Below are 26997 nucleotides of genomic sequence, written 5' to 3'. Positions count from 1 at the left end.
AAAGGGGAAAAATATCATCTAGCCTGAAAGTTCAAGCCTACAGTTAGTACAACATGAGGGTTAGTGAAGCATACAGACGCTTCTTTGTCTAAACAGTATGCCAAGGAGAAAAAGGCCAGAAACGACCCACCTGGAATGTGGAAACTTTGGGACCATAAATGAAGAACCCATTTTCACTTTAACAAAGAGTGTGTTTAGAGGTGTGCTCATTATTTATTAGTATGTTCATGCAGAAAGCAACACAAAAGCTGAATAGGCTGTTCTGGCTTATGTACACAGTGGAAGATGGCAGAGTTCTCATGCTTTTCTGTTGAACATAGCTGTAGATGTTGTGTCAGGAAGCACGCTAGTAATCCTAGAGAATAATCCAGGCAAATCCTGGCCTCTCCCAGCCCACCCCTCCATCAAGAGAACTGTTATCATGTGGAATTAAAGTACTCTTGAAATGACTTACCATGGCTATTACACCATGTTCCTATTTACAACTCACTGGAGGTTATCAGCACACTTAATTCATGTGTTATGGATATTGTTGAAGTTAACATCACAAATCAAAGTATATTTATAATATTGGTTTAGAAGTCAGATAGTTGGAAATGTGTACATATTAAAAAAAGAAAACCCTCATCATTCAGCCAAAAAAGTAACGCTGGATTTTCTGTCATTAAACTGACAGCATGTTATAACTGCTGTAAATAATAGTGACTGCTAAAATCTTTTAGCCTCCCCAGTGTACAAATCAACCAAACATGGATTAACTAGTTTCCTCTGATGTGGTTTGCACTAATCCAATATCCTCTGATAACAGGAGAAGGCCTTTAATTAGAACATTTTGGTTTCTCTTCTGTGTGTGCTGTGGCTTCTCAGAAAACACTCTTTAGCTTTATGGAGTTCAAAGTCAAGTAAGCTTTAAAAATCTATTACCTGAATGATGCCTGGGGACATCTGTGCAGGGCTTTCACTGGGACACTGGGGCTGGGTGCATGTGCATTGTGGCTTGGATGAGTAGTAGTTTGAATGGTACAAGAAACAAGATGGATAAATTGCTCCTTCCCATTCCTTAGAGTGGAAAGTCTGCAGATGGGTGGTGCTGTGCCACATTCTCAGTCCCCCATGTGCTTCACTTCATACAGTGATGATGTGAGGGATAACAGGGGCTCAAGGTGGCTCCTGACCTTCCTTGTGTGTTTGCACTTCCTTGTGTGTTCTCAGTTGCAAGAGCTGAACAGCTGCAGGGCTGCTCTTGTGTGCTTTCTGTGGCCCTGCCGGTAGCCATTGCTTTTGCCTGAGAGTTTTTGGAGCAGTGCATGCTCCTGCAGCTTTTCCTTTGCTCATGGCATGCCTTTGACACAGTGATCCCATCTAGGGCTGTCCGACGGGAATACAGATTTCCCAGATATGCTGCTCTACCTTGGGAGCCCCTTACATTGTGGGTATTACATGAATATTGGACTCAGCAGCTCAATGACTTTGTTGTGCTGCTGCAGAGGAATACAGAAACCAGATTGCTCTCTGAGGCTGACAGGCAGACAGACTGGCAGCAGCCATCTGAGTTGAATGGTTTCATTTTCATGTTTTAACAAAAAAAAAAGATTAAAGTTATTAAAGGTGACAGTAGTAGAAGACAGGTTCTTTGGCAGTATCTGCACTTTCAGCCTTCCCTAGATTTCATTATGTTCTTCAACCAGTAACCACTTTACTTTCTGGTAATGTCACCTTTGCTCTCTTCTGCTCCTTTTGGTCGTCAAATTTATAGCAAAATGATTAGGGGTTGGAGGGAAAGCGATGGGGAGAAAGAGAAGGAGAGGCTAAACAGGAGAAGCAGTAATAAGTTAGTTTACTAGAATACAGGCAGGCTGGTGGCTGAATAGCTTTACTGAAATTTTCTTTTAACAGAGCAGAAAACTGCCCATCAACATGGATGCCTGAAATACCTCTGAGTTCTTGCTGAGGATGGGGAAATGTTTAGTGTCTAACTGCTAATATATTCTCAAGAACCTCAGAAGACGACTCTTACGTAGTTTGTGTTTGAGTTTGTTAGCATTTTCAGTGTGTGTGATTAGCTGAACCCTTCAAAGGTTGGTGTTCTTCCCAGAAAACCAGGCTTGCTCCTATTTAGCAATTCTGTAGACTTTCCCCCACTTTGGGGGAATCAACAGCTGGTCAGGGAGCACCTTAACATTTCAGTGCCAGAGATGTGCCAAACAATTTTAATGGGGTTTAAGATTTAAGCAAGGTTGTCAAGTCTCATGTGATGCATATGAGACTGACTGCAGCTGAACCTCATCCCAAGCTCCCCTATGGCCAGGACTGTATCTCCTAGTTTTGAAGCCTGGTGAAGCCTCCTTCCTGCTTTCTGACCTGCTGACTGATGTGCTAATTAGCTGTGCCTGGTGTGTCGGGCCAAGGAGGAGGAGAGGTGCGGCTGGAGCAGTACATGTTTCATGGACAAGCTCTGGGTCTCTTGCACCATGCGAGTGGACATGCAGCTGTCCCATGAGCACAACATACTGGTATGTGACTCGGCACGTGCAGTTTCATGCCCTGGAACAGAAGAATGATGAATCTAACCAGACATCTGTTTTTGACTCCCTCAACAGACATTTTACACCCTCAAGGGGTACATTATACCCATGTGGGTTTTCTCTTGACTACCTAAGCACGCACTTACAGCCCTTCACCGCATAAACCAGTCTTCCACATCAGTTGTGAATTTGGCTCTGTTACAGAACAGTAATGATTTGAGCAGCTGGGAATCAGAGAAAGGAGGAAGAGTGAGGAGAGAAAAGGAAGTTACATCTCTGTCTTAATGAACACAGACGTTTTTAAAGACTTTACTGGGGAGAAAAATATGTATTTCATACACAGTAATTTTACAGTGTAAACGATCATCTCAGATGAACTCAGGCTAAAAAATGACCTCTCTGTTTCTTCCTTATTTCTTTTTTCTTCCTTTTTCAAATACATTCAGAACCTTTTAAAAAGGATGTATAAAAGTATTGAAATTCACAGCTTGGAGGACAGAATGTTGATTTTATCATTTTTTGTAGACACATACATGCACAGACAGAAGCCAAGTCACTGAAATAGTCTGTAACAAATTCTGATCCAGAAAAATCTATGTAATTAGATTAGCCTTTGGCCTGGCAAACACTTCATAAAGTTCCATTAATACAATGTGAGAGAGCTAGTAAAATAAAGAGGAATTTATCATGGGCTTAAATTGGAAAAAAACCCCAACCCTACCCCAACCAAACCCCCTTTTTTAATTTCATGGCAATGAATTCACTGGATAAACATATTTATTGGTTGGTCACAATAAGGGTGTTAAACTAGGAATGCTCAATCAACAGTCTCCATATTTTTTAGAGCAGTATTTTTAAAATCTTTACAGGTCTCAGATGAGACAGATTTCCCTTCAATCATGCACTGAAAAATTGATCTTTAGTGGCAGTTATTGTTGTTGGTTTTATCTTTGCCATCAGTTTGTTCAGTGATCTCCTCTTCTAAACCAGACTGGAAAAACAGATGACATATAGGACCAGGTTATGGACCAGGTCCAAATGACCAGAGGAAAACAGAGTCTGAGCTGTGGCATCAGACATGGCTGAGAGAGCAGAAGCTTTGGCAGAGCACAGCAAGGGCCCACCTCTGCTCCTATTCCTGTAAAGGCAACAGGAATTTTATCACTGGCTTCAATGGCAGCCTAATTAGGTCTCTGAAGGCTTTTGAAAAATCTCTCTTGACATCTGATGACTGTTCCCTGTGGTGTCAGTGGAAAAGGATGCATCTTCTGTCAGTGCAAAAGATGGCTCTACATGGAACTTTTTTTTTTTTTGCTACAAATTAATATTATAGCATTTCTTTTGTCACCGTGTGGCTGAAAAGAAGTGCAGCCTTGTCTGTGAAATACAGCATGAGTTTGTTATGAACGCAGACAAATGGCACAGTAGGTTAATGCAATAGTCGATCTCTAGACATCCGGGTTCACACCCTTGGTCAGACCTTGTGTAAAAATGAGTTTGTAGTCCCAGAGGACTCTTTAGCACACTTCATTTACAGTACTCCTGCAAGTTTTGGCAGGTTTCCCTCTCTGGCCAGAAGGACTGGAACAGCAGTAGAGCTTTTCCAGGTGAGAAATGAGGAGTGCTGATAGAGAACTGCAAGAACATTGTTCAGACTCTGTCTATGGTGGATAAATAGAAATACCACCAATCCCATGCAGTTTTTTTGGTGCTTGTTTGGACACTTCCACAGTGCCATTCATTCCTGGCAGTTACAATTCTACACCTTTAGGCCTTCCCTTTCTGCCTGAATGATACTTTTCTTTACTGATGATCTTTTGTCCTTAAGATACTAGAGTATCTTGCAAAGTAATTAGTTGCGTACACCTAATGAGTCACAATAGTAAGGCCCAGAGAATTGAGTTGTACATGAATGTATAATGGAATGGAGGGAAGGAAGAGAAATCCTACTCTTGAAGGCATTGAGCACAGGTGGAGATGCAAGGACATCAAATAGATCCATACAAACTCATGAACATGCCTACATGTATTTGGCAAAGCTTAGGTCAGTGGTCTATATAGTCCAGTCTCCTGCTACTCTATCAAAAGCCATTGCCTGGTGATTTAAAGGACATCTTAAACTGAGTTGCAAACTGTGCAGCAGCATTAGCTGGGGAAAAGGAGAGAAGGATTCTTTCCTAACACCTGTGGACAATTAGGTGATACGGTGTGGTAGGAAGTTTGATTATTCGTAGCATCCCTTTGGGTCCATAACTGCAGAACAAATCCTGTTAAGGTCACACCTTCATCCAGACACTAAAAAAAAAAAATCCAGTTACAGTGTTTACCTTAATGGCCTTATGTAGTAGTGAGTACTGCATATTGAAAGGAAATGCTTGGTATTATCATTCTTAGAGTGAATTCATCCGCTTGAGAATTCAAAGTGAATTTTTTATTTAAGCATTTGTTATGGGATGTTAGAAGTAGAAAAGCCAGCTTCATCTTCCTGTCATTTACAAACCTTTCCTTTCTATAGTCCTCAGTATTTCAACAGCAAAGTTCCCGATGTACAGAGAGTAGCTGAACTTCAACATAGGGATAATGTCACATTTGGGGGAATTATATTACTGCCCGTAATGATGCAGAAAGTGTTTCAAGTGTTTGGCCATGCATAGGCTTTCTTCCTTTCTTCATCAAGGGCATCAGCAGAGTTAAAGTAATTGACTGTGTTCAAACCCTGTGGGAGATATTAAGCCCTTGGGGCAATGGCGGTCTCCAACCAGCCCTTCGCTTTTCTTCAGAGGAAAAATGTGGTGGATGAGGCAGAGGAGCCTCAAAGGCTAAGTCCAGCCCCTGATCCCCAGCCCCAGATATGCTCCTCTTTCCAAAGAGTTTGACTATTGTTCTTAATAGTTTCCTCTGTTGCAAGGAACTCCATTTTTGGGGTTACTCTGACCATGATCAGAGATTTCCTTCTAGTGAAACCTTTTCCTTCCAGCCTGAAAGGGTCCTGTTAATCTTCAAGAGCTGAATTGACTTAAGCGGGTCGAGGTCCTATGATTGCCTAAATCTGTCTGAAAGATAAAATCAGTGGGCCAGGATTTCACCTTGTATATTTTGGCTTGTCTGTGCACAAATATTGACAAATATTTAAAAACCATTTTAAATATCCACTCATAATTTTTCTTTAGAGCAGTTATGTATACTCCTCCCCTACATTTTTATTCTTATGCAGGAACTATTTGCTGCAAAGGGTTTATGATACAGGTTTCTATATGCTTTTCTAGGTTTATACATGAAAAGCATTCCTGCTTTTCTTTGCAGACTCTCTGGAAAACAGATTCAGGATAGTATGCCATGTATGCCTAAAGAAACTTCAAAGCTTTCTACACAGAAATGTGTTCGCTTTTAGGCAGGATTTTGGGGGTGTCTTTTTTTTAACTCATCTTGTTTAATAGTAAGATAATTAATTGTTTTTATTAATGGGGAAATGTGGTGAATGTATGTAGTCTTTGCTCTGGGTGTGCATCTCTAGAGAGAGTAACGAAGTGTAGATTAGCTCTACAAAATACATTTTATACTACTTCAAAAAGATAATATAATTGTGTGATTAGAACTTTTTATAGGTACCAATTTTCTCAGTCTTATTTTCCTCAATTTTATGTAGTCTAATGTAAAGGTTTTAAAAAATAATTATTTTTTTCTACTGGGATTTTCTTAACTCTTTCAGTACTTGAGTGTTTAATACATGCCCAGTCAGTAGGTCTAGTTCTACTAAAGCAACAACTTAATTGTCTAATATCATATTTTGTATTAGTACCTATGTTTCAGGATAGCCACTCACTGTCAGGTCATGATAATTCCCAATATTAATCTAATCAGATTATTTGAAAACTGATGGAATTCATTGAAAGTTGAACTAGCAATTAAGCTAAAAAGAGCTGAGAATTTTTCAATCTGTTTTTGTTTGGTTGTTTTTTTGTTTGTTTTGGTTTTTGTTTGTGTTTTTTTTTCCCCAAAACCCAAATTTGAGTGGACAGTACTCCATAGGTATGGAGTATTTTAATCTCAAAATTACTTTAATCTCAAAATTAATCATATAAACTACATTTTCAAAGTATTTTTAAAGTCAGTGAGAGGAAAACAGTTTGGTTTACCAACATAGACTTTTTAAATTAATCCAAAATAATTTCAGCATTTCTCAGAAAATGTCAGTCTTGTGGATTTTTATTTCTATTCAAAACAAAATCATATTTCAAAATATCAAAGTTTCTGTCCTGACAAAATAGAAATTCTGGGTGCTGGATCTTTAAAGTTGTCAAGTTAAAATATATTTATGATTTCTTGTAACCAAAAGCGTTTCAACTTTATATGTTGCAACAAGATACAAATTTTCAATTTAGATATGTGTAAGTGAGAGTCCTTTCCTTACCAAGGGAAAAAGAAGTAATTTTGCAAAATACGTTGGCTGATCTGAGTTTGGAATTTTAACTTCAGAGAAATAAATGCCGCATTGCAGAGGTTCAGCAAGACAGGTTTTGAGTTCATCCCTGCCCATTGGGGGAGAGAGGACTATGTTTTTAATGGCTTTTGTAGATATTTGCAACAGTGAGTGTCAGTTGCCAGAAAAGAGTGGCTTGATCTAGTTGCATCTGTATGGTCTAAAGGGGCTGAGCTCCATAGGATCCAGAATGCCTTCTTTGCCTGCAAGTGTCTTAAGATTTCCTATCTGTTGAGCTGAGGTTTGCTCCGGTCTTCAGAGGTAAATAAAGGTGATTAAAATATATCCAGATAAGAAGTTTGGGGTTCAAGTGTTTTTTTGAGGGTCTTGTTAATATAGCAGTCTAGATGTAATCTGCTAGGTATTAGAAATATCTCTCCTGTCTTAGGGCTGTAGAAAATCATGGCACCCTGAAACAGCAAATAAACCACATTTTTCTAATTGAAATCACTGGAGAGCCAAGGTAGCTGATGCATAAAGCAGATAACGTATCATATTCAGGCGTTGGTGTACCTCGTTCATGGTAGAAACCCTTCTGCCAGGTGAGCTAGTAGGAGGGATTTGAGTTACTCCTATCTGGAACTCATTATAGATTAATGACATTTTCTTCCTTATGCCTTTGTCCATCTGGTCACTTGCAATATTTCACAGTGTGTTTTATAGGATGTTGCAGTCAGTAAGAGACATAGTAAATTAGACTTACTGTGCATGTCAATGAGCTATACAGAAAAGATTTGAACCATAGACTAGAATAGTCTGGAAAGAGTTATTATGATCTGTCAAGTCAATAATTCACATTTTAGAAAAGCCCTCGGTATAAATTTACAGTTTGGATTCATTTTACGACCTATCAGGCCATTAATCAGGGCTTTGTAAGGTCCCCTAATGCAGTTTTATATAATCTGTATTTTCATGTTTTGACATGATGGACTGTAACAGCTTAATTAAAATAATATTAAGAGGTTTACTGAATCCCACACTATCCAAGGACATCCAGAGATAGTCACTCCATTGAAAATGTACGCTATTCTGTCTTCTTCTTGCATGGTGAATGGGATATGTCCTGAAGCATTTTGACAGAGACCATATTTCTTTCAACATCTATGCAAATTGGTAGAAATTAATGACAGAATGAATTTCCTTTACTTTGGCGACTTCATATGCAATATTCACCTTAAGAAAACTTGTATTGAATATTAGCTAATGCACATTCACATGCAGTCAGGTAAGATGTGCAGCATTTAACAGAAATACAGTAAGAGCAGCAGTACAAAGTTGTGTGTGAACCATGACATACTACCATTTATTAGGCTTTATGCTATTGAATAATCAGAATCAAAAGCCAGATGTAAATACACCCAAAGTTGAGATGCACACTGTCTGAAGATCTATATCCCAATTTTTTCTTTGTTAAGCAAAAATACTATGTAAGTATGAAAGATACTTGGCTATTAAAGAAGTAAGCACAGAGCTGCATAGTTTGCAGCACTCAGATGAGTGTTGCTGTGAGGACAGTCCTTAAAAAAATTAAGGACTAATGTACAGCTACAATACTGGACAACAAGTGATAAAGGCAGCTTTAGAAGTGCAATTAAAAACCTGTATTGTTAATTTTTCACTGTAATAGTTGTCATAATGCCTGTGACTGTCCCTGAGGCTTCCCAGCCGGACAGATTTGTGGTCCATTCTGTCTAAATGTGGTACTGTCAATTCCAGGAACTATTTGGAAGGGTTTTATGTACTGAAAGAAGTGAGGAAAAACTAAGTTGATCCAAGTTAGGGCTTTGGCTCCACTAGTGAAAATCTGAATATTATTGTGGTTGGCATGATTCTCATTTGGATCCTGGCCACACTCGCTTTCTGTGCTTCTCACATTTCATACTGATGCATATGATCAGTCTGTACTCAAGCAGTCCCACTTCAAGACATACCTTTTTCAGGTTTTGTGGTACAAAACCATCCTTCACCAGACAGGCAGGCAGTAGAGCTGTCTCCTTCCCTACCACACAGTGCTCGTTTAGGATCATGTTTAGATTTGAAGTTTGAATATTTCATCAAGCTTCATTCTTTGCTGCACATTAAAAATCACTCTGTAAGTGTGTCAAGGTTTAAAGCTGGGCTGGCTATTAAATGGATGGCAGATGCTCTCTATTAACCCTTTCCTTCCCCCAAAAGAGGGGATAAAGAGAAAAGGGAGAGACACTTATGGGTTGGAAAGTTAAAACAGTTTTAATAATACCAATGAAAAAAGAGTATAATAATAATAATAGAAATAATTGAATATATACAAATCTATACAAAACCAATATTGAGCTTCCTTGATGATGATCACGTCACCTCTGGTACTGCAGGGCAGGCTCCAGGAAGTCCCAAACTGGACTCAGTGGCAGATGGGAACTGGATTCAGGAATGCACAGATTGGGATCAAGGGCAGGAGAAAAACAGAGAGAGTCCTCTTTGGACACCGGCCATAGAAGAAGAGAGCATGACCCTCGTGATCACTCAGATTTAAACTGAGAATGACATGTATGGGATGGAATACCTTGTTGGTCAATTTTGGGTCACCTGTCCTGTCTGCTCCTCCTCACAAGTGTGACTTTTACGGCCTGTAACTTGTGGACCATAAGAGATTTAGAAGTGATCTTGATTTCTATAGGAGTAAGTATAAGCAAGAGCCTTTCTGCATACCATTCATGCCGTTACCTTAGTAATAACTATAAACTTCAAGTGTTATCAATCCTAGAAGCGGACACTGTCTGAAAAACGCAGTCAGCTTCAGAAAGTGCAGTTACTTAAAAGAAATTTAACAGAAAGGAAAAATCACTGAAAAGAAAATTGTTTCTGTCTTAGTCCAAGCCAGGACAAAGTGTTATTCATTGTAGTATCTTCTCCCTTTTATCTTTCTGATATATATTACCTTGCTTATTTGTTCTGCCTATGCTCTAATCTACTTTTGGAAGATGCTTCTTAAAAAAAAAACCTCACCTCCCCCTTTTTTTTTTTTCATTAATCTCTCTATTTTGTGATGAGTGACAAAATGTTACAAAGCATCAAAGATCATTTCTTCCCTGATACTAAGCTACAGTAGTGACAAGCATGGAGGATGAATTATCTTAAAATGAAAGATCTCTTTATTGCTCAAGAGAAGGCTTGTTGCTTCAATCATTTGTGAAACCTGTGCACTGAGTGGTACTTTCACAGCTGTTGTGTGGTGTGCAGTGCCACCCATGACAAATAGAAGTGTTACCATAGAAATTTTCATAGTAGGTGGAAAAGGACTGTTTAAAGAGATGGATTTAGAAACAAATTCATTGGTGTAATAGCTAGGATATTTCCAGTAGTGTCAACAGAGATTCAGTGTCTCTGCAGGAATTGTTATCCACCAAAGGCACCAAGGCCTTTGCTGAGTGATCTCAGTTTTGAGGATGCTGGATCTCATTGTTGACTCACAGTGACATCATTGTGACCAAAGTGGAAATCATAAGATTTTAGAGGAGATGAAGCAGCTAGCTCTGCCACCCACCTCTGAGAGAGGGAGGACGGAGCAGCAGAATTGTTGCCTGCCCAACCTCATCAAGGTCCTCCACTTGTTCTTATCTGCTACGAGATCACTCTTTCTGCCTGCATCACAAATGAGAGAAATCAAACTGTCAGTGTAGCTTAGGCTAGCTAAAGGTAAAGCGTTCTTGAGCAGCTCCTGAGAGATCAAGAACTTGATCTTTAGAAAGTAAGCTTATATGGCTGATGGAGTCCCCATCCTGGTGATAGGTGCAATGTAAGGAGCCTTGCTTGGATATGTGGAGTCCAGAATGAGATTATTCTTAGCTATTTAAATAACATGGCTAGAAAACTGATCACACTAGACTTATGATTTGACAAGGAGGGATCACTTTGGCACTTACAATGAAGTTTTTTAAGCCATGAGGGACTAATGCAAACTGCATTAAACTTCTGTTTTCATCATCTTGTCCATATTTGTCAATGCTGATTACAGCCCTTAACTATTGCTGCTCTGTTTAGCACCAGATGTGAATTATCAGCAAAGGTGCTGGAGTTGCTCTGTTCTTCTCTGTTAGAACATTTATTAAGAAATGTAAAAGCTTTCCAAAACAGTCAAAACCAGTTGCTCCTTTGATACATGCTTCACCTAGATATCAGGAAGAGGTAAAGTGATTACCATTGTCCAGGATTGTAACGTTTGTCCAATTGCCTTGTTAATCTCAGGTTTTGAAACCCAAATACAAATGCATGTTTGCATTAATTTTAAGCCTGTCTAGAGTTACAATGAGGATTGTTTTAAAGGTGCACCTGGAAACCAAGATAAAATAATCCTGTATAACTAGCAGCTTAGGGAGAAAAAGCACTATTATAGCAAAGTTATACTTTAAAAAAGCTCTGGTAATGACCATTGCTTTCATACTCAATAAGTCCTTATTTTGTGTTTTGGTCATGGAAAAAGCTGATTATACTCAACAGACAAAACATATTTGCAGGACTTAACAAAGTTCGCTTTTATAGTTCTTGTGGACAGCAGCTGCAGGCTATCAGCCTGGACCATTGATAAATGGTTTTGACATTTCCTACAGACACCCCTCATGAAAAAGGCTTTTTAGTTATCCTCAAATGTTGAATTCTGAATTATTGATCAGGTGCCATTCATTAAAAGCTGCTACTTGCTAGAGAGAATTCCACAGTCCCTAAGCTACACACAACATTATGAATCATTCCGTTGACGAACAGCAATGTTAAAGTAATGTTAAGGTTGCATGGTTAAGCACTCAGAAGTCAGGAAATGGCAGTTGAAGATGATGGGAATTTTGCCTGAATTAAGATTGCAGAATTACAGCTGAGGGCATGTACAAAGACTACTAACAAGCACTGGATATTTGTTCTAGGGCAAGTGGTTAGTTACCTGGTCTATTCACAAATACTGCCATTATTTATTGCAGTGTCTAACAAGGCAGCAATCAGCGGATGAAATCATTAGTGGTAGGGGTCACTAAGCAGACGGGAACTTTGTTGGCTGTTTCTCATTGCTATAGAGTTGCGTTCATCAAGGAAGAGCGTCAGTGGCAATGTTATGGTGTATACTACAGCTGAGGGTAAAAAAGTTAGTGGCTCCCTGTGACGCAAGGCAAGTTTCATTTGTCAAAGTACTGTTTCCATTTAGTTCTGCCCTCGTGGCTCGTGTTTAGTTTTCTTTATGTCTTTTTGTTTGTCTGCCTCTCTAGTTTGGTATAATTTTGCTTTTGTTATTTAGCTAGTTATGTTCAGTACAAAAAACACAGGAAAGCATTACAGTCCTGATATGTTGGTTCTGTGATCAGACAGACCAGGATCAGTGCTAAGCACACCATACCATCCTCCTTGCCTGCATACCTGGAGTTCTTCCCATGGGAAGCAGGATGCAGTGGAGATGAGCTGCACTGGAGTCAGATGCATGCCCAGGATGCTGGTGTCGCAGAGTACAACACAGAGATCATTTGCACAAGTAGCATAGGCTTAGTTAATATGTCTTTGGATTTTTTCAAGTCAGTAAGAGCATTCTTGTACCACCAGAGGCTGTGTTTGCTGATCCTCAGCTTTTAGGAACAAATTTGCTCAGACATATGATTTCCTTGGATTTACTTTCCTTCAGGGCTAAGAGTCAGGTTGTAGTGCCTTCTACAGGGTACCAAAAATGCCAACACCATGTTCACTACTGGTCAGAAAGCAATTGAATGTTAGGACTGAGAAGGCATTAAAAGAAAAAAAAAAAAGCTGAGGCAGGACAAGCAACCAGAGCCTCAGCAGCAGGTTCTGGAGGAGCTGGGAGAGGCAGCTTCATGTACTGTATGTACCCAGAGGAGACCTTTCTGGGGCACTCCTCTCCCCACCCCTAAAAAGAGTGACAACATCCCACAAATGGCACTATGAAAACACCCAAGCCCAATAATATCCCCACCAGGCTGGAGATTTGATTCAGACTACAGGTTGGCTCATCAGAGCCTGTGGCTCTCTCCTGATAGGATAAGTTCTCCCCAGTTTGTGTCTTGGTAGGATGCAAGTGGCATGTGAGCTATGTGGGTATTGGCAAAGCACAGCTCGGAGGGGACCAGTGTGACGCCAGTACAGCCCGCTGCAGTGGGAGGCTCCCAGGACAGACTGTTGGGTCACTGTTGGAGATGGGATATTATGGAGTTATGCGAACCTTTAGATGCATCTTGCATGGTCTTGTCTTCTATTCTGTTGTCCTTGGCACAATAAATAATCCTGTTTGTTTCAGAGGCATGCAGAATCAAGCCTACCATAAAAGTCTGTTCCACGGATTTCTGTTAAGGCTCAACAAATGCATTTTTAGTTAGAAATAATACATAGCATTATAAATGGATCTCATTAATTCTAAGTGACTGGCTGCTTGGGCTCTGTAGTTATTGTGCCTCCCTGTACCACTGCCAAAAATAGAAGCATGCAGGTAGTATTAAATAGAATAGAATCTGAAAGAAAAAGTAAATTTAATATCAGGTTTATGCCCTTTTAAACAGTATGGGCTACAGTTATGGGATAATAAAGGGAAGAAGTAAAGTTCAGGTACCAGTTTGTTAGGTAAAGCAAGCCTTTCCTGGGATCTTAGAAGAGTCATGTATTCTTATGTCTTATTTCTGCAGTCAAAAAATGAGCATAATTGTAAATATATGTCTTAATCCTATCAGAAGCCTTTGCAAAGCCCTATAGGATCTTCAGGTGAAAGGTTCACTAAGAATATAAATCATGTCATTGCTTGGATGCAGGTTTTGTCATTTCCTCCTTTTTCAAGTTTCCTTTTGTTGGTGGTTGTTTGTAAAGTCAAATTCTCATCTCATATACTTGCAGGTAAATAAGGAATTACTGCTGAATTCAATGACATTATAATGTATTAAATTTCTCACTAAAGCATCTAGCTCTAATCCTTGAAGTCTCTGCTGATTGTTTCATGCAATTTATGGCACTGGAGGCTGGTTTTACTCTCCTTCTGGTGACTGGATTTCTCATCTGAAAACCCAAGCGCGTATTAGATATCTCACCTATATTGCCTAATATAATGGTACTTCCTTCCATTTATATAGACTCTCTTTAATAATGTTGTCCCTTGCTTGCTTTGGAATTCTTTTCCTCCCCATGAATTCTGAAATCTTTTTCCTAGTCAGTACCATGAACATTTTATTTACTGGCTGTCATTACCAACTGCCACTCCAAAGCTTTACACATCTTTTGCCACACTTATCTGCATTAAACTGCAATTTGTCACTTCTTCTGGCTTGGCTTAAATAATGTAAATCCTTCTTATGTCATTGCATCGCTACTCATTATTTATGGTGCTATGCCATACACTGTTATGTGCAGACTGGGGAATCTTCTTTTGTATGCAGTCATGGAGATCATCTTTATAAATAATGGAAAAGCTTACAATTGTGATTATACATCTTCTGTGCAATACCTGTATATCCTTTGTTTCTCTAGCACTGAGAAGACATCTCAAAGACATGCGTAAAAGAAACTTTGTCATTTATCTGCATTCTTTCCATAGAAATTCTTGTTTCCTTAGACAAAAAAAAACAGAGAGCCTTGTTCATCTGGGAGTTCCTGTTCTTCTTGAATGTATAATGCAAAGCCCTCGGTGCCACCCTTTCTCTAATTAGGGATGAGATGACCTGCCTGCTTAAACTTACCAAGCTGCATCCTGTGCACCTTTTTCACAGCTTCACAAAAAAGGAAACTGGGGCTCTTAGAAGTAATATAGCAGACATGATTATCAATGAGCATGCTTGAGATATTGCTACTGTTAATATTGCTACTGCTTTCTATCAACACCAATCCTTGTGGCAGCCGAGGCAGCACAGTCATGTTGCGCTGGCAGGGCAGGTTTCTAAGAGGAAGCTTTGAATGAACGAGGCATAAGTTCTTTCCAGCCTTTCTGCACTGCAGCAGGATACGAGCATGGCCTACAAGAAAGAGCCAAGTGACTCGCCACTGCTGGCTCCCTCACCACTGGGGCTGATGGCAACCCTGTGTGGGCAGCAAGAATGATAGCAGCCTTGTCATAAATCATGAGAGCAGAGAAGTTCCTTTAGGGAGGCTTTCCTTGGTGGTGCCGCTAATGTGTTTGCTGGGTTTTGTGGGTCTGCCTGTAGGATCTGTAGAGACCAAGCCAGGCTGAAGTATGAACAGAGCAAGATACAGCACATCATGTCCTTGGGAGGCAACTACTGTAGCACCTGAGTTTCTTATATTTAACTTAAAGAATGGAAAGCTGTGCAATGTTCTGTGGCTGGGACTATGTAGCGGTTTAACCCCAGTAGGCGGCTCAGCCCCACACAGCTGCTCACTCACGCTCCCCACAGTGGGATAGGGGAGAGAATTGGAAGGGTAAAAGTGAAAACTTGTGGGTTGAGATAAAGACAGTTTACTAGAAAAAGCAAACGCTGCATGCACAAGCAAAGCAAGGAATTCATTCACTGCTTACCATCGGCAGGCAGGTGTTCATCCATCTCCAGGAAAGCAGAGCTCCATCACATGTAACTTATTTTGGAAGACAAGCACCATAACTCTGAATGTTCCCCCCTTCATCCTTCTTCCCCCAGCTTTTATTGCTGAGCACGACATCATGGAATACCCCTTTGGTCAGTTGGGGTCAGCTATTCCAGCTGTGTCCTCTCCCAGCTCCTTGTGCACCCCCAGGCTACTCGCTGTCGGGGTGGTGTGAGAAGCAGAAAAGGCCTTGACTCTGTGTGAGCGCTGCTCAGCAATGACTGAAACATCCTCATGTCATCAGCACTGTTTTCATCACAAACCCAAAACATGGCACCATAGAAGCTACTATGAAGAAAATTAGCTATCCATCCCAGCTAAACCCAGTACAGACTATAAAATAAATTAAACAGGAACAGGGAATGTTCGTGGGCACTGGCGCTCAATCATCCATACTACTGCATTGTTAAAAAGGTCCCTGGCATTGTTTTGGGCCACTAGACTGCTCTCCCAAACAATTCCAGGCATGTTTTTTAAATTAGCATGGGCAAAGGACCATCTTGGCAGACCATTGGATACTGCCACACCGTAGCAAAGGATAAGAATTACAGAGAAGGATACCTGCCGTTTTGTGCCAGGGAACAGTTTTTTGACTTGTTTAATTTTCTAGACAGTTACTTTCTATCTGAAGACTCTTCTGAGAAAGTTGTATTAAGTAGGAAAGAGAAAGGGGGAAACCCTCTACTCTAAAAAGTCACTAAGTGAAGCAAAATACCTGTTTGATTTTGAAAGGTAAAGAGATCTGACGCCAAGGAAATGAGGAACTCTTGAAATTCATGGCAGCCAACTGTACTTGCTACTCAGGGCAGAAAAATAAATTCTTATGGGAGTGAGAGAAGCAGAGCAAATTTTTGCAGTAGTGTGTTAGATGCCTAAGTAAGGCATCTGCTGACTTTACCAGTGGGTGCATGCTTTCATATCTAGTACTATTCAATATATTCCTTAATGACTTGGATGAGGGAATAGAGTGCACTGTCAGCAAGTTCGCTGATGACACAAAACTGGGAGGAGTGGCTGACACCCCAGAAGGCTGTGCTGCCATTCAGAGGGACCTAGACAGGCTGGAGAGTTGGGCGGGGAGAAATTTAATGAAATACAACAAGGGCAAGTGTAGAGTCCTGCATCTGGGCAAGAACAACCCCATGTACCAGTACAAGTTGGGGACAGACCTGTTGGAGAGCAGTGTAGGGGAAAGGGACCTGGGGGTCCTAGTGGACAGCAGGATGACCATGAGCCAGCAATGTGCCCTTGTGGCCAAGAAGCCCAATGGAATCCTGGGGTGTATAAGAAGGGGTGTGGTTAGTAGGTCAAGAGAGGTTCTCCTCCCCCTCTACTCTGCCCTGGTGAGGCCGCATCTGGAATATTGTGTCCAGTTCTGGGCCCCTCAGTTCAAGAAAGACAGGGAACTGCTAGAGAGAGTCCAGCGCAGAGCCACGAAGATGATTAAGGGAGTGGAACATCTCCCTTATGAGGAGAGGCTGAGGGAGCTGGGTCTCTTTAGCTTGGAGAAGAGGAGACTGAGGGTTGACCTCATTAATGTTTATAAATATGTAAAGGGCAAGTGTCATGAGGATGGAACCAGGCTCTTCTCAGTGACATCCCTTGACAGGACAAGGGGCAATGGGTACAAGCTGGAACACAGGAGGTTCCACATAAATATGAGAAAAAACTTCTTTACAGTGAGGGCAACTGAACACTGGAACAGGCTGCCCAGAGAGGTTGTGGAGTCTCCTTCTCTGGAGACATTCAAAACCCGCCTGGACGCGTTCCTGTGTGACATGATCTAGGTAATCCTGCTTCGGCCGGGGGATTGGACTAGATGATCTTTCGAGGTCCCTTCCAATCCCTAACATTCTGTGATTCTGTGTGATTCTGTGATATCTGCAGATCCACTGCAGGGAAGACAAGATTTGCCAGCTGATCCTATGTTGTTCATGCTGGGGTTGTTGAACGCTGTTTTGGTTTGTTCAGTTCTTATGAAAATTCCACTAACACTGGTGTTTATAGATGTTCTCAAAAAAAAAAAGCTGAAATTTCATCCCCACACATGAGCTGAGTTAGGCCATTGTTGGCCCCATCATAGATGCAGGTATGTTTCTGTGGGTGCATATGCAGGTATGTGGAGAGCGTCAAGCTGGGAAAAATCCTCCTCCTGCTTGAGGCAACAGGCAGACTGCCCCAGCTCTGCAGGTCTGAAATGCAGACTTCCTTCAGAGATCAGAAGGAACAAAAAGAAAAACAAGGAATACACAGTCTGTTTGTTGCCTGTGGGGAAGCTTAGGGAAAGATTGTTTCCATGAGAGGATGATCCTCGTGTCTTTTTTGTTTGTTTGTTTGGCTGGGTTTTTTTTAAAGAGCAGAAGAAAGTTGCAGTGCTCTATGTTAATCTAGTAAATGCTGAGGTAGCAATGTAACAGCTGTGGGACTGGGCTGATGTACGTGCTGGTCTCAGTGTTGATGCTCAGCACTGTCTTTTGACCATACCAAATTACAATGACAAAACTCAAAGCTACTGCTGACAGAAACAAGACAAGAGGTCACTGAGCCATGCCCTGTGACCTGAGTGTATTTCACACCTGATTTTACTGAATTTATTAGTAAAGTTACATCATCCTCTTACAAAAGGGTACAATCCTGATAAGGGCAATAAGATTGGTGTTTGGGTACAGTATACTTACACTACTTTGTATTATTGCTACAAGTGGAAATTTAACTGCTGTACAGGATAGGGTTGATGAGCTGGTAAAGCTTTAGCAATCTTACAAGAAAGAAACAGAGGGACAGTTGTAAAAAAGAGGAGACCTGCAAGCCCTAATGGTGTTGCTTTTTCAATTGTTTTCACTGCTTTTCCAAAGCAGCAGTAGAGGTAACAGCCATTTCCACAAAGAATATTAGTGATCAGGCCTGAGTGTTTTCTAATTTGTGCTAAAGTGAAGCACTGAAGCCTACAAGAGTTACCTTTGTGAAAACAGAGGAGAAAGAGGTCTGTTTACACCTGCTTCCTGACCAGCTTACACTGGCATAATTTACCAGAGTTTGTGGCATTTTTTTTCAAATGTGAGCAGAAGACTTCCATTAAAACAACATCCACTCATACAGTTCTGTATTTGTCTCATTCTGGCTCAGTCTGTTTATCTTGACCTCATAGATTTCATTTTAGCATGATCAGTTAATTATCTCATGATCTGTAAGAAAGAGCCTTTCAAATGCTTAACAGCTGTTTCCATATTCTCTGGGCACTATTGAAAGGCTTCTGGCTTTACACCCATCATGCAAACGCATGTATGTGCATAAGCATTTGGGATGTCATAGCTTTTCTTGTGCTGTAGTATTTTTTGGCTGGCTACAGCAAAAAAATGCATGCCTGCCACCATTATTTACAACTGTAACAGTGAGAAATTACAAACCCCACTCGTCATTAACCTCCAATAAGGCTGTTCCTGCAGCCAGTGATTGCCATTACATTGATGAAGTGCTAATACAGCTCAATAGCCCCGGCTGCCCCGTCTCACCTGTGACTGCACTGCAGCTCCTGCCTCCCACCACTACCCAGCATACATCCAGCAGAAGCTGCTCAAATGATTGATGAGAAAAGCAGCTCGTAAAGGCACACACAGTGCCCACAGCAACAGCTGTCTAGCTCTGTCCCTGCAGTAATCAGATGAATGAACCCCAAACGAAATCTTACAGGCGAGAGTAGAAGGAAGTGATAATATCCCCAGTGTCAATCTCTGATTGCTTGTGTTGCCTTGTTCCAGCCTCTGTTTGTAGTTATTTGTGTTTGATACAGATTTGACATAGCTTACCTTTCCCACCTTCCGTGCTCTTTTCACTGCTGGTCCTCCAGACAGACCCCTGCGGGCACAGGAGACATGGGAGTGTCAGTGGCTGGGGCTGGACTCTTGTTTTCTTTTTTTTTTCTCTATGGCACTAATTGTTATACTTTGCAGAGCCTGCTGAACCTTTGTCCTTCTCCACAGAGCAAGAACATAACAAAAGGTCCATGGTAGGTCACAAATTGAGTTTAGCTGGGGAAAATCCTACAATTAGCAACTTCCCTCTTCAAGAAATAGTTGATGGGTCTATAGGGATGCACTAGATAAAAAAGGAGAAGGGAAAGGAATGTGGTTCAGGCAGCTGAAATTGTGATAGAGCTGATTAAATGGTCTATGCTTATTTTTACAGTACAGAAACATAGTGACATTACATCAATTCCCCTATATCTTCCCTTCGTGCTACTGAATGGTACTTGTGAAGGAACTCTTCAGTGCCAGTAATTACAATTTAAAGATAAATTTATGAAAAATGTATATATGTTAGATTTTTATATATATTCAGAAAATGTATATGTTTTTTTTAAAAGAGTGTGTGTAAATTAAATACACACACATATATATGCATAAAATAAATACATAGACAAAAATACAAAGAAACCCTGTTGAGGAAACCTAAACAGTGCAGCTCTGATTCTGCTTTCATTTGTGGCATTGCACACTGGGAGTGAAATTGTGGAATTCACTGACTGTAGAATGCATGCAAGAACAGAACAAATCTTTGTAGGCAGGAACTGAAATCCAGATAAGTAAATGGGGGTCCTGTTGGATTGGATAGTTGTCAACTGTAATCCTGTGAACTACAGGAGAAAACACATTAAAAAATGCTTCCAGCATGATTAGAATTAAGAAGTGAAGCTATATCGTAGAAAAGGCACAATAATGATGTAGAGCGAGTGACCTTTTCTTTTATTATCTCTCTCCACTCTTAAGCTAGGGTAGTTCTTGTTGAGTTCAGCCAGATTTGCGTGAGTGTAAAATTAGATCAAAATTAGGCCCAGGTTGTTTGTTTTACCAACAGTGCACGTCTCAAGAGACTGCTTTCATGTTTCCCTGTAGAAACAGTGAGAGGTGCGTCTAAGGCTGGGCGCTGCCAAGACCTCATCACTGGGATTCAAACAAGAATTTCTGGCAGACTGAGTGGTCCCATTAATCACGAGTGGTATCTCATAAACCCTTCAATTACAAGAGATTAGTGGGAAACTGTAGCGTTGAACTAAAGCAGTAATGACACATAGGAAGTGAAGCAGAAAACCTGCTTTCTTCTTTTTAAGGAGAAGTTCAATTTACAGTTTATTTAAATATAAATTGCAAGCATAAAGTATTACAGTTCTTAAACTTCACTGTTCAGTTAGTTTCAAATTAACCATGCTGTATTTCTGCCTTCCCCAGAGCAGTACTGTGATCTTCAGCCTGTCTGTTCCTTAAATTGAACTGAAGTCTTTTAAGTCTATTAAGTTCCTGTGCTATCCCCATGGCTGGCTGAGTTACGTTTGCCTGTCCTTGCACTGCCTCCCCTGTGGCGTGGATTGCAGAGGCCAGCACGGGCTCTGAGCTTCCCCCCGCTACCCCCAGCTATAAATTGCATGAAGGACTGTGAAACGGCAGAGCAGGAGGCCGTGGTCTCCCATCATTTCTACTGCTGTAGCTTAGTTGATTTACTCTTGTCACAGCTACTGTTGGGAAATGCTTTGCACGACTCCTTGGGTTTAGGTTACATGCATAATAATGTTTAATAATGGAGTGCCTACCTAATGGCAACTGCCAGTCCTTTGAGCCCGGTAATGACTGAGTGTATCCATATGCTTGCAGTGAAGTAAGCTGCGACTCAGCCCATTGTACAGGTGTGGACTATAAAACAGATTGTATCACTCTAGTTCACAATCATACTGCATCTCAGGCACAGCCTTTAGGAGGGGTCCTAGCTCCCCAATCTCAGCCTGATTCCCAGACCAAAAGCCTGCCTGTCTCTTCAGAAGATACATCTAGCTCAGATATTTTAAAATCTCTTTTGGTCTGCCTAGCTTCTTGTGCCACAGTTATGTATGCAGTTCTGAATCCCAATACATGTTTCTTAGGGCTGAAGTTTGCTTGTATCTTGCCTGCTTGTTGGGTTTTTGCTATAGTCACAGCTCCCATGGCATATAGTGGACATGTATTTTTCACAGCCAGGATCTAATTGTCTTCTTAATTAATATAATGTAAATCAGAAGTAATTTGTAAGAGTTACACTGGTGTGAAACTGGCCTGGAAGAATACTCTAGGGTCTACAAATTACCAGCTGAGTTCAAATTATCTATTGCTACTACTTGTGTTCAGTGCTCATCACACTCATGCACCCATCTTTATTTTTGCTAGCATATGATTTTTGTGGAGGAGTGTCACATAGATTTGTGTGTGCTACTGAGTTTGGGCCAGGGACTGTGCTGCCCAGGAAAAGCATTTTTATTATGCTTACAGCAAAAATAATAACTTAGCCTACAGTGTAGGCACCTACATCTCAGGTAATCATTTAAGATGCCTGTGGTGGTATAGAGAAAGCAAGAAGCATTTGTGGAGTGCAACTCATCTTATCTTGAAGGCAGGTCTATAAAACAGACCATGTGAATTAGGTGCTAGAAGTGCCTGTTTCTCTCTATTGTCTACAAAGGGGTCAGACAACTGGCTTGGATGGAGACAGCTCTTGTAGGCGGGTCTAAATGGAGGTGAGAGGAATTACCCATGATAAGCTGTGCCGAGGTGTGCAGACATCTTCATGCCAGCTACAAACAAACTAGCTTCAGTGTAAGAAGTGGTCCAGCTATCAGGATACCCACATGTAATCAACATGATATTCCTCTGTCCTAACACACATGAACATGGTCTTTTCCAACCTAAATGATTCTATGATTCTATGTAGATGTGGCGCTTAGGGACATAGTTTAGCGGTGGACTTGGTAGTGTTACGTTAATGGTTGGACTCTATGATCTTATGGGTCTTTTCCAGCCTAAGTGATTCTATGACTCTATGATTCTATGAACTGTTAGGTCTCAAAACGAAAATCCCCAATGCACAGGAAATACAGAGTTTCATGGCAATAGCTGTATTTTTCTTGAGAAATGTCTATATTTGCCAGAGTTGAGGAGCCAGCCAAATGGTCAGAAAATGTATGCTGTTAGCTCCTGAGATTTCTGAGTTGAGCTCTTTTTTTATAGTTCATTCAGTTTATCTGATACTAGTAAATTTTTAGGATTTCAGTTAAATTGGTCTTTTACTCCAGGGAAAGAGAAACCTGATGCTTCAGCTTCTGTCATTATAGCTGTTGGAAGTTAGGAGGATTTGCAGTATTACTTCGGTAAGAAGTGACAGGTATTAATCTGATTTTGTGTGAACAGGTTTAAATCAGGACCCAAGCCAGTGATATTATACTGTAACAAAACTGGTGTGTCTGAAGTTAAAACTGAATGCCCATACAGTTTGAGGCCAGAAAGAACTCTTAGACTGTCTGTACGTGAAAGGTTGTTAAATTTCACGCACTATCCATTCTCCAAAACTGGAAGAAACTTAGCCCCAGAGTATTCAGTTAACTCCCCTTTGCACACAAGGACCAAGGATCTGGAGGACATGGATTCGTAGCAGCCAAAAATACACATAAACTTATAGGGAAATAGTTTTCTAAAGCAAAGCAAGTATTTTATTTGAAATAGTCGAAGAATAGCATTTCCAGCAGATCAGTCTAATGCTTTTGATATTGGCATCTGTTTAAAAATGTGGGACACAGTAGAAAAAGCCAAAGGCACACAAAGTCGAAAACAGGAAAACAGATCAAGACTGATATTGCTCTTTGTTTTCTTGCTGCTCTAGGATTCACAGTGTTGTACTCCCTCCCTTCTGAGCTGCCAGGAGACCTAGGGCTGGAATAAACATTCAAACCTTGCCCAGTTCACGTGGACTGACCAAGGGTGTTGGCTGCCTTTGTCCTTGGTAGAAATCAGCTCTGCTTAGGGTTGGATTTAGAAAAATGCCTTTGGCAAAATATTGGAAGTGGCTTTTTTCAGTTAGAGGTTAGGTTTCATAAGCAGCTTGGCTGAGCAGTTGAGAAGAGAACCCATTCACATGCAAGCAATATTCTTCCTCTTTCCCTCAACTCATTGCGTAAAACTAAAATCACGTGCACAGATTTGTGACTATTTCACCATATAATGACAACTTGTTTTCCCAGGTTAAAATATAAGGAGTCAAATTACCACTTTGACTCACAGACATATAGAGAAGACATCACAAAAGTACTGAATAATCCCAGTTAGTCTCTGATCTTATTCTGTTCTCTTCAAAGGAGATGTGTCAAAAATGAATTTGCTCAGATTTTACTTCTCAAAGCAGCTGATCTATTTCCATGTGGGATGAGCTTAGGCCAGCATGAAATGAGATCTACATACAAAGAGCACCAGTCTCAGTGAGGCTGACAGAAACTGCATCCTTGTCTGACTTTTAGGGCTACAACCTCCTCCCAGGCTGCATCTGCCATTCCAACAGCAGATGTGCTCCCACTGTATGCTGAGGTGACCCTTTGTGGTCACTTGGTTGACAACCGTGGATAGGTTTGATACAAGTGACATGCAGTTAAGGAGCATTAAAAGTTCTGTCTGGTTGGTGAGAAAGTCAGTCTGCTCTAGGACAAAGTGCATACAGGTGTGGCTAGAGGTAAGAGCTGGCAGAGAGGTGATGTTTGCCCTGTAAAGTTCAGGCACTCACGTGTCTGCAGGTGGTGAATTTATGCGGAGCACCAAAGCCAGACGTATTGACATCAGTTTTACTTATATCTAAATTGCTTATCAGCTGGGCTAAGAATACAGTATAACCTCATTAAATCCATGAAGATGTATTTTTGTCTTAGGAATAATGTCTTATTATGTAGCCATTTAATGAGTTGTGAGCTAACATGTTTTAACAAATCTTTTATCGCTTATTACATTCCACTCTCTTGATGATAATTTCAAAATCTGACCATGAAAACAGGGCTCTTTTCACAACTCTTTGATGATGACACTTAGAACTGAGCACTTCATCTTTTTGCATTTGGATTAGAATCGGAAAGGTGTAAATTACAGATCTGGCTTTTATGTGCTTTTATTGATCGGACTGCTTCGTAGAAACCGCAGCAGTTCTGATAGCTTAGCAGTCTAGATTACCTTTCAGCTTTCCTAATTGTGTCACTGGGGTACAGTTTATTTTCAATTTATATTGAGAGTAAGACAAGGTGATGTAATACCTCATCATTGTACCTGAGTAGCATCGACACTAAAACTCCATGGTGTACCTCATAATTCTAAATACACAAGTTGCTTGTGGAAGTAGATGGAGATGAGTTCTGGCTTTATTCACTGTGTATTTTAGGCCAAATTCTGCCTATAATAATTCCTGTGGCTTCACTGACTTCCACTGAGACACTAGCTACAGCAAGCAACTATGATTTGGTTGAGCGTAATTGGAAAATTCATTCAAAACACCAGTCTAGAGCATCCAACAGACTAATTAAATGCGGTCATCTTTTTGTGTGTTTGCTGACAGGTCAAAGTCATGGTGCGCATTTCTTCCACGCTTGCCAGAGACACGTCTGAGTCCAGCTCTTTCTTAAAAGTTGACCCCCGTAAGAAGCAAATCACGCTGTATGACCCATTGGCCTGTGGAGGTCAGAATGCTTTCCAGAAAAGGGGCAACCAGGTTCCACCCAAGATGTTTGCTTTTGATGCAGTTTTCCCTCAAGATGCATCACAGGTAGGCAACGTATGATCACAATAGTTACCTAAACAATAGCATGCACCAGAGCCAAATTAGTTTCTGCTGCAACAGTAGTACTTTCAGTGGAGTTAGACCAGGGCTGAATTTGGTCCACCAACATCATCAATAATGAAATCAGTTTATTAAATTGTATCTCAATAATTGTGTGCTTTATTTATTCTTTACTGTAAATAATTGCTCCTAAAATTAAACATGCAATAAATGTGCTAAATGGTGCCTATTAGGCAAATCCTCAATATCAACAAGTTATTGTATATTATAAAATCTTATTTGGTGTATACAGCAATCTGATCAGAACTGCAGTTTTCTGATGCAGTCCTCTATTCATTAAGAAGTCAAGAATTATTTATACAGTGTTCCATTGTACAGTTTACAATAGGAGGATGGGGATTTTAGTCCACAAATCTTTATTCATATGTATATATTCAGATTTCTTATTTTTATTAGACTACTTTGGTTTGATGAACTATGTTACCCAAATGTCATGAGGAGGACAGTAGAAGAGTAAAGTAACATTGCAAAGTATAATTAGAAAACAGTACTGTAAGTCTGTTTCTATACTTATAAACTAAACAGAGCTACGACACAGCTAAAGCATTGTCGTATGATCATATCATTAGGTCAGTCCCTGACATAGTTCTGGTCCAGGCAGCTAGCACCTCCCAGAATAGTGCCTGGATGCAGTTCAAGGGCTGGCCTGTGAACAGTCCCTTTCTTGGCCCATTTTATTTACTATTAAAGAGATAGTCTAGAAATATGCACGAACTAGGTGAATTTACATGATTTATTATCAAATGCAAAGTACTTCATATAAAAGCCTAAACTGCAAATTCTGATTTAGTTTCACCCACTATTGATAGGCAGTTGCTGCAGAAGCATGGTAGACCATTCAGCCTGCTTGAACCTTAAATCTAAGAATACCCAGGGTAAATTTGTATGTTGTACTTCTTAAAATACTACTACAGTCTTCAGGATGGAGCCTACTGCTGCTAAAAGCTAAGAAGACTCACAATAAAGTAGAGAAAAATTAAGAAATGTCACCTGCCTAATACCAAAGAGGCTGTTTGTTCCCCTTACATTCCTTACCCACCTGCTAGTGGAATTGAGCTCAGTCCATAATTGGGCAAACAATAGAGCCTGTAAAAATTCCTCTGTATTTGATTGTTTTTTAATCAAAAAGTATTTTTAAAGTCCCCTAAACAGGCAGTTCTAACAAACCAACAACATCCCCATACAATATGTGTATTTTGTTTAACCCCACAAAGGATGTTGATGCTTCGGCAAATGAAACTTACTTGACATAGAGCAAAAGTCCTGCTTCACGTGCTTACGCCAGTAATGTCATTCCCATCAACAGCATAGGCCACATGAATGAGACAAGCAGGATTAGACGTTTTGATCCTTCAACATGCTATCTGGAGCACTGATAACATTATGACCGTTTTCCAGTGAAAATACTCTATTGATTTTCCTTATTATTGTTAATTGTTTTATTTTCTTTTCTTTTTTTCTTCTTTTTTCCTTTTTTGTTTTTAAATACCTGTGACAGGCTGAAGTATGTGCTGGAACTGTGGCTGAGGTGATCCAGTCTGTGGTCAATGGGGCAGATGGCTGCGTGTTCTGCTTTGGCCATGCCAAGCTTGGTAGGTATCGTTAAATTTCCCTACTCCAGCAGAAAAGAGAATATTTTTAACCCAAGATTGCTAGTACATTAGATTAGGGAAAACAAACTTTCATTTGTCTGTGCATAGTAATTGTATTTGAAAGTGGTACACTGTGCATGACCTTGTACTACACCTTCACCTCTCGCTTACACTATCTGTTCACTTT

General features: G+C 40.4%; 1 protein-coding gene across 1 annotated transcript in view; it reads left to right on the top strand.

The window, feature by feature from the left end:
- KIF26B (kinesin family member 26B) overlaps window positions 1–26997 on the top strand; it is a 303945-nt gene that overhangs the window by 213347 nt on the left and 63601 nt on the right. Inside the window, exons 6-7 of the mRNA XM_068400416.1 lie at window positions 24937–25143; window positions 26717–26810. Of these exons, the coding sequence (XP_068256517.1) occupies window positions 24937–25143; window positions 26717–26810 (301 nt within the window). The remainder of the gene's footprint in view (window positions 1–24936; window positions 25144–26716; window positions 26811–26997) is intronic.

Source organism: Nyctibius grandis, chromosome 1, assembly GCF_013368605.1.
Source record: "Nyctibius grandis isolate bNycGra1 chromosome 1, bNycGra1.pri, whole genome shotgun sequence".
NCBI classification, from domain to species: Eukaryota; Metazoa; Chordata; class Aves; order Nyctibiiformes; family Nyctibiidae; genus Nyctibius; species Nyctibius grandis.
The sequence above is the reverse complement of the archived record's forward strand: the minus strand, read 5'-3'. Positions and strand labels throughout refer to the sequence as shown.